The following is an 8,526-nucleotide window of genomic DNA, read 5'->3' as shown; positions in this document are numbered from 1 at the left end:
TGCTCCTGGCACACTCAGCCAGCACAACTGGAGCTCAGGCAGGGACCTGGGTGAAGGTTTTCCCAGAGCAGGAACAAGGGTGGGTGAGTCCCAGCAGGACAGTCTGCAGGGAATGGCCCAGGTATGGCTCCAAACAGCCTCTCCTGACTTGTCCCTGTCCTTTCTCCATGACCAGGTGCCCATGTGCAGCCACAGCAAATGTCCAACAGCAGCTCCATCAGCCACTTCCTCCTGCTGGCACTGGCAGACACGCGGCAGCTGCAGCTCCTGCACTTCTGCCTCTTCCTGGGATCTCCCTGGCTGCCCTCCTGGGCAACGGCCTCATCATCAGCGCCGTAGCCTGCGGCCACCACCTGCACACGCCCATGTTCTTCTTCCTGCTCCACCTGGCCCTCAGCGACCTGGGCTCCATCTGCACCACTGTCCCCACAGCCCTGCACGATTCCCTCTGGGACACCAGCACCATCTCCTACACTGGATGTGCTGCTCAGCTTTTTCTGATTATCTTCTTCCTTGGAACAGAATTTTCCCTCCTGACCATCATGTGCTACGACCGCTACGTGTCCATCTGCAAACCCCTGCACTACGGGACCCTCCTGGGCAGCAGAGCTTGTGCCCACATGGCAGCAGCTGCCTGGGCCAGTGCCTTTCTCAATGCTCTCATGCACACAGCCAGTACATTTTCCCTGCCCCTGTGTCATGGCAATGCCCTGGGCCAGTTCTTCTGTGAAATCCCACAGATCCTCAAACTCTCCTGCTCCAAATCCCACCTCAGGGAACTTGGGCTCATTGTGCTTAGTGTGTGTTTAGGATTTGGCTGTTTTGTGTTCATGGTTTTCTCCTATGTGCAGATCTTCAGGGCTGTGCTGAGGATCCCCTCTGAGCAGGGACGGCACAAAGCCTTTTCCACCTGCCTCCCTCACCTGGCTGTGGTCTCCCTGTTTGTCAGCACTGTAATGTTTGCCTGCCTGAAGCGCCCTTCCATCTCCTCCCCATCCCTGGATCTGGCCCTGTCAGTTCTGTACTCGGTGGTGCCTCCAGCCCTGAACCCCCTCATCTACAGCCTGAGGAACCAGGAGCTCAAGGCTGCAGTGTGGAGACTCATGACTGGGTGGTTTTGGGAACATTAAACTGCTGGCCAATTTCTGCAAATGGCTTGCAATAAACATCATCTTTGATACTTCTTGGTTTAATTTGGGACGATCGTTTTCTTTGTAACACTCATTTAATTTTGTACTCAAAGAAATGTAATTTTTGTGCCATTTCTCATTTTGTTTCTTTCCTCCTTCCCTGTGCGCACAGACTGTGTCAATGAGGGGCTGTGTTCTTGGTGTCTTTAAAGGAAATAAAGGATCTCCCAAGCACAGTTTTCTGCAGAGATGCCCTTTTGTTGCCTTCTCTGGAGCTGCAGCAGCAATGTCTGTGTGCAGAGCTGGGGCAGATCAGTGCTGGCACAGCAGCTGTGCCCAGGAGCAGCAGCACTTGGTGCTGCCAGTGCTGCTCCCGTGGCCCTGCCCCGCTGCCCTGGTGGCCCTGGTGTTGCTGCAGGGCCTGAGTGCTCTCGGGGCCGGGCACAGTCCTGGGGGTGGCAGTGCCGGGGCTGCAGCAGGGACAGGCCATGGGCACTGCTGGGGCAGCGCTGACGCCTCAGGCCAGGCCCTGGGGGCTCCAGGCTCCTTGCCCAGACTCTCTCAAGAACACGGCCAGGCCAATGCTCAGCACAGAAAACCCCCGTGAGCAGCCCCAGGCTGGCCGTGGGCAGGCTGGGGGCAAACAGCACGGCTGGTGCTCTGCAAGGGCCCTGGGGAGACGGGAAGGAGCAGCAGAGCAGGGGCTGATCCATCCCCAATGCGCTGCACAGCCCAGGGCAGCGTCCCAGAGCGTCCTCATGGAGCTGCCAACAACATCCCCCCTCTGCAGCCCTGGCCTCTCCCCCAGCTCACAGAGGTGCTGCATCCTTGCAGGCACAGACACGGCAGCACTGGCTCAGCAGCCCCTGTTTGCACTGCACACAGCAGGCAGGAGCACCCCCATGCTGCTGCTGTGGGGACATGAACCTGAGGGAGCACAAATGCCATCAGCCCCTGGGGCCAGGAAGGGCTGGGGGACGCCAGGGAAACCACTCAGCTTTGTCCTGGCCTCTGCAGTCAGCCAGAAAGTTTGCTCCCATCAGCTGGGAGTTTCCTGTCCCAATGCAGACGCTGCTGCTCAGAGCCAGGGCTGCCTGGCAGCCACCCCCAAACTGCCAGGAGCATTTCCTTGGCTTCATCTTTGCTTTCTTTACTCTTCCTGTTACAGATTTCTTCCTCTTGCCCAGCCCTGTTCCCTCCCCTGCACACAGCCCATCCCTGTTTGCCCTTTCCTCTCTGGCCCCACTCCCCATTGCAGTTCCTGACTTGGCACCATGGGAATGTCCCTTGGGGAACAGGATCATTCCACAAGTGCTGCAGGAATTGTCTGCAGGCTCCTGCAGTGCCTGGTGCTGCTCCCTTGCCAGAGGCACCCCAGGCCAGGGGGGCACATCTGGGCTGCTGTGTCTGGCTGTGGGGCTCCCTGTTCTGGGCAAGGAGGTGGAGAGGCTCTGCAGGACTGACAGGATGGGCTTTGGGGCTGTGAGGAGAAGCTGAGGGACCTGGGCTGCTGGAGCTTCTGAAGAGGAGGCCCAGGGCTCCTCCTGCAACTGCTCCAAGGGTGGTTTCAGAGAATCACAGAATTCAGCAAGGTTGGAAAAGTCCTTGGAGATCATCAAGTCCAACCTGTGCCCTGACACTGCCTTGTCTCCCCTGAGCCTCCTCTTCTCCTGGATAAACAACCCCACCTCCCTCAGCCGCTCCTCACAGGAATTGTGCTCCAGACCCCTCACCAGCCTTGTTGCCCTTCTCTGGACATGTTCCAGCCCCTCCATGTCCTTCCTAAATTGGGGGGCCCAGAACTGGACACAGCACTCGAGGTGCTGCCAAATCAGCGTTGAGCACAGGGGAAGAATCACTGCCCTGCTCCTGCTGGCCACACCATTCCTGATCCAGGCCAGGAGCCATTGGCCTTCTTGGCCACCTGGGCACACGGCTGGCTCATGTCCAGCCTGCTGTCCATCAGTCCCTGCAGGTCCCTTTCTGCCTGGCTGCTGTCCAGCCACTCTGTCCCCAGCCTGTGGTGCTGCAGGGGTTGTTGTGGCCAAAGTGCAGGACCCGGCACTTGGGCTTGTTAAACCTCACCTTGTTGGGTTTGGGCCCTGGATCCAGCCTGTCCAGTCCCTGTGCAGAGCCCTCCTACCCTCCAGCAGATCAACATTCCCAGCCAGTTTGGTGTCACCACGGTTCCATGAGGCCCCAGAGTGTCCCAATGGTCTCCATGACTCCATGAGGCCTCCCAGTGTCACAATGTCCCTTTGGTTCCATGGGACCCCTTGGTGTCACAAAGTCCCTTGGATCCTTGGGCCCTGCAGTGTCACAATGTCACCGTGGTCCCCAAGGCCCTGCAGTGTCACAGTGGATCCCTGGTTCTAGGAGGTGTCACAGTGCAGCAATGGTCTCCTTGCTTCCACGGTGTCACAATGGCCTCTTGGTCCCCAAGGAGCACTCCGTTCCCAAAATTGCTTCCTTCATTCAACAAGTACTCGCATTGTCACCATGGCCTCTTGGTTATACAAGGTGCCCTCATGTCATAGTGGTCTTTGTTGTTCACGAAGCCCCAGAGAGTAACACTGACCTCCTGGTTCAGTGCAGTGTCACTTGGCCTTGTAAAACCCCACCTTGTTGGATCCAGCCTGTCCAGGTCTCCATGTAGAGCCCTCCTACCCTCCAGCAGATCCATACTCACACCCAGTTTGGTGTCATCTGCAAATTTGATGATGCTGGACTCAGTTCCCTCATCCAGATCATCAGTGTAGATACTGAAATCCACGCTGACTGGCTTGGATCCCTCGGCCATCCTGTGGGTGCCCTGGGGTGGCACTCAAGGTGATCTGTTCCATAACCTTGCCAGGCACCGAGGTCAGGCTGACAGGCCTGGAGTTCTCCAGATCCTCCTTCCAGCCCTTCTTGGGGATGGGCTCACACTGGCACCTCCAGTGCTCTGGGACCTCCCCACTGAGCCAGGACTGATGATAAATGATGGAGAGCAGCTTGGGGAGCTCATCCACCCACTCCCTCATCCCCCTAGGCTAGATTCCATCCCATACACCTGTGAGAATCTGAGTGCTTCAGCTCATCACCAGCTGCTTCCTCCTGGATCACAGGGGGCTGTGCTGCTCCCTGTCCCCATCTACCAGCTCAGAACACTTGTCCTGAGGACAACCTGTGTACTTGTTGAAAATTGAGACAAACAAGGTGTAAAATCGTTTAGCCTTTTCCTTCTCTTTAGTTACTTTATCTTTAGTTCCCTGTGTACCCAGTTCACTGCATCCAATAAAGAATAGAGATTCTCCTTCTCCCTGCCTTTGCTACAAAATTTTATGTAAAACTTTTTTTTTTTTTTTTACAGAAATCAACAGGTTAAGTTCTATTTGAGCTTTCACCTCTCTAATTATCTTTCTGCATAGCCTAAGGGCATTGTAAAACACTTCCTGTGTTGCCACTCCTTTTTTCCTCTGAGTTCCCAGGAAAACTGTATGGGCAGACAGGACAGTAATTTTCATCACTCGCTCATCTTTTGCCACACTGGGATAGGCAGCTCCTTCCGCATTAAGACAGCTTTCTTGAAATATGTTCATCCTTCCTAAACCCCTTCTTTTTAAGGGCAGCTTTTGTTTAAAATATCAGTACCTGATTCAGTACTCCCCAAATCAGAATCCTAAAAAGGCCAAAGTCTGTCCTTCCTAATTCCAGTGTAGAAGATTTGTTGCTGCCCTCTGCAGAGCTTCCTGCCCTCCAGCTCAGCCACAATCCCACACACCAGCTTGGTGTCACCTGGGAACTGACCGAGGCTGCCCTCTATCCCCTTGTCCAGATCAGCAATAAAGAGATGTAAATGGCCGGGCCAAAGTCTCCAGTTCTGGGGATGCCCCTGGATGTGGATCCATTCCTCAGCTGCTCTGAGTGCCAGGGCTTGGATGGGGGAAATGGTGGGGTGGGGATATGGAGGAAGTGTTTTTGATTGTCAGCTGTGAAAAGCCTTGATTTTCATATCTATTCAGACTGCATTAGGAGGTGCTGGGGATGAATAGCAACTGGACATTGCTGGTCTCAATCTATCAACAGGAAAAGAAAATTTAACAGGAGAAAACTATTATCTTGGCATTGTTTTCAATATAGTAGATTCATCTTGAATAAACTTTTGAAATCTGTCTAATTAACCACAGAAGAATTGAAGACTTGAATTATTCCCATGGGCTTGTCTTGTTTGGGTGTTTTGAACAAGTGTTTATGAGCTTTTCTCTCTGAATTCCTGAACAGAAGAGCTCAAGGAAGAAGAGGCCTGTGGAGTAGTAAAATTCATCACCAGCCTCCAAGTGGCTGAGGATCCATGCCCATCAGAGCAGCAATGAGCAGAAATGGGCACAGCTTTGTGGCTGCCCCAGCTCTGGGATGGGCCCTGGGCCTGGAGCAGGAGCAGCTCTGCAGGGCCCCAAGGCCGGGGCTCTTGTGCTGGCCTGGACAGATGGGATGGCAGGAGGGGTGTCAGAGCTCTCAGCACCTCAGCCAGAGGGGAGCAGGGCAGCCAGGGAGCCTCCTTTGCCTTGGCCAGGCCCGTTCCCCCATGGTGGGGCTGAGTCCTGGCTGAGCTGCAGCTGCTGCTGTGCCCTTGGCAGGGGCTGAGGCCGTGGGGCAGTGCCCAGAGCAGCCGGGCCTGAGCAGAGCTGTGGGGCCAGAGCCGGCTGGGCTGTGCTGGGGAGAGGCCCTTGGTGCTGCCCAGAGCTCAGGGCAGCTGGCAGAGCTTGCAGGGAGCTGGGCTGGGCTGGGAGAGCCTGGCACAGAAGCCATCAGTGTCCATCTCAGCCTGGCTGAGCGGGCAGGGGCAGGACTCAGCCCAGGCCTTGTGGGGCAGGGCCAGCGCCTGGGCAAGGCATTGAAAACAGGCAGGAGCCCGAGAGAGGAGGCTGCTCTGTGCCCTTGGGGGCATGGACAGAGCAGGGAGGGGGCCCAGGACATTTGTCAGTGCCAGCCTCTGTCTGTGCCAGCCCTTGGCAGCCCTGGCTGCTGAGCCCAGCTCTGCCCTGGGCTGAGTTTGGCTGTGGCCCAGCTCCATCCTCCTGCGGGGCTCAGGGCCTGTTCCCGGCCATGGCCAGCCCTGGCCGGCCTCTCCGCTGGCCCAGAGGCCAGCAGAGCCCGGGGCAGGGCTGCCTGTGCAGCCCCACAGGTGCCACGGGCTCTGCAGGAGCTGGCAGAGGCTGCCCAGCAGGGAGGCCATGGGGCACAGAGCCCCAAGGCTGCCCAGGGCCCCACGGCACAGGGGCCATGCCCAGCTGCAATGCTCCTGTCCTGGGCTGGGCTGCACAGGGGCTGTGGCACCATGGCTGGGCCAGCACAGGGCCACAAAGGGGCCACACAGCCGCTGCCGGGGCTGGCAGCAAGGCCGGGCACAGACAAGGAATTGCTGAGCATGGCCTGCGCTGGCCAGGGATGACTGTGCCAAAGGCAGAGCTCAGCTGCCCTTGGCGGCTGCAGGAACACTCAGGAGCCCAAAGAGCTTCCATGGCTATGCTGGAGACCAAGGCTGGAGCAGGGAAATGCAGGGCTGCTGCGCCATGGGGAGGGCATGGAATTCCAGCACACACCTCAGCTCTCTGATGGTCCTGGCACCGTGCTGGGCCCTGTTCCAGACTGGAGCAGAGCAGATGTTGATGGCACAGGAGCCCTGCGGGGCTGGCAGGGACCTGCAGCTTGCAAGGTGCTCTGCTCTCCCTCAGCTCCTCTGAGAGATCCAATCCCAGCTCGGCACCTCAGGGCACAAGTGGCACTGCCTGGTCATGGGCACACAGCTGATGTCTGCCTGGAAAGGGACACGGGTTTTAATATTTGTACATTTCATATTATACAAGGACATTTTTATTATCTCGGTCACATGAGTACTTAATACCAAAGTTTTCCCTGCAGGAACAGGAATTTCCTGGAGATGTACTAATGGCAGGAGGAGAAATACTGATCTTTCCTTCTACTTGTGTCACCTATATTCTGTCCATTATTCCCTCTCCCTCTTCCTTCAGGTGTTTCCAGCTCTTCTGTTTAAATGGCCAATGTCAAAGGACATCTCTTCACTAGATCAGCTGGATCTACGTCCTTCCTTTTGCTCCCAGATTTCCTACTCCAGGTGCTCTCTGGTCACTCAAGTGACTCTCAACTGATTGGTTGCATACTTTGAGGTTTAGGAAGTTGTCCAATCTTTCCGAAGTTCAAATAAATATCACATTAGTCAACATCTTACTTAGATTTATATCTATCACACAATTATCTTTGCTTATGTCTTTGTCTAAAACTGTTCCTGTACAGAAATTCCTTGGGGATGGGGACATGTCAGATGCTGCTGGGACATCACAGAGAGCTGAGGGAAGAGCTGTGATGGTTATTAAACTGTTCAAATGTTCAACTTGTGTTTGTTGGCAAGAAACCTTTCTGTGCCTCTGAGTGTCACCAGTCCTGAGCCCAAAGGATACAAACCTGATGAGTTGTGGTTCCCTCTGCAGGGGCACCTGGACCTTGGCTCTGCACAGGAGAGCTCTTCATCCACTTTCCCTCTTTTCCTCCCTCTGGGCATGGAGGCAGCTCCTGACTTCAGCCTGTGACTCGTGTGTGCAAAGAGCAAATCTGGGCAGAATCAGGGCAGGGAGGGTTTGGGGGGACCTTGGGATCTGTGCTGGGCAGAGAAGGTGTTTCCATTGCTCTGAGTCTGTCTGCTGTGCACAGTGGATTTAATATCCAGCAGAGGAATGGCTTTTGCATTTGATGGAGCTGTGCCTTCCCTTGGCTTTGTTGGCTGGCAATAAATGAACATCCCTCTGTGTCTGGGGCAGCTCCTTCTCCAAGGAAAGCAGGTGGGAGTTGGAGCCAAGGAGCTGAAACCTGCAGGTGCAGCCTGGGCTGGAGGGAGCTCAGATTTGCACAAGGCTGCTCTGAGTGCCAGGGCTTGGATGGGGGAAATGGTGGGGTGGGGGTAGGGACAGAGTCTGATGGATTGTCAGCCACAAAGGGTCTTGATTTTCATATCTATTCAAACTGCATGAGGAGGTACTTGGATTCAGTGTCCATTGGAGATTGCACATATCAATGTATTCATAGGGAAAAAAAAACTAAACAGGACCTAAAAAAATGGTTTCTTGCTGCCTCTTTCAATAAAATACATTCACTTCAACTACACTATTGGAATCTACCTAATTAACCCCAAAAGATTTGAAAACTTAAATCAAATTATTCCCAGGGCTTTGCTTATTAAGGTGTTCTGACTGTTAATGAGCCCTGGGGCACTGAATTCCTGCACTGAAGAGCTGAAGGCTGAAGAAGCCTCTGGAGCAGTAAAATTCAGCAGCAGCCTCCAAGTTGCTGAGGATGTCAGCAGCCCCCACTGAGGCCATCCCTGCCCAGAGACCCTGGG

The 8,526-nt window shown here is 55.0% G+C and overlaps 1 protein-coding gene across 1 annotated transcript; it reads left to right on the top strand.

The window, feature by feature from the left end:
• The first annotated feature begins 365 nt into the window (after window positions 1-365).
• On the top strand, window positions 366-1,130 carry LOC140681059 (olfactory receptor 14C36-like). Its single transcript, XM_072920260.1, has one exon. The coding sequence runs from the start codon at window positions 366-368 to the stop codon at window positions 1,128-1,130; it is 765 nt and encodes a 254-aa protein (XP_072776361.1).
• Window positions 1,131-8,526: the final 7,396 nt, after the last annotated feature.

Source organism: Taeniopygia guttata, chromosome 31 (assembly GCF_048771995.1).
Source record: "Taeniopygia guttata chromosome 31, bTaeGut7.mat, whole genome shotgun sequence".
NCBI lineage: Eukaryota > Metazoa > Chordata > Aves > Passeriformes > Estrildidae > Taeniopygia > Taeniopygia guttata.
This window is presented reverse-complemented; position numbering and strand designations above follow the sequence as displayed.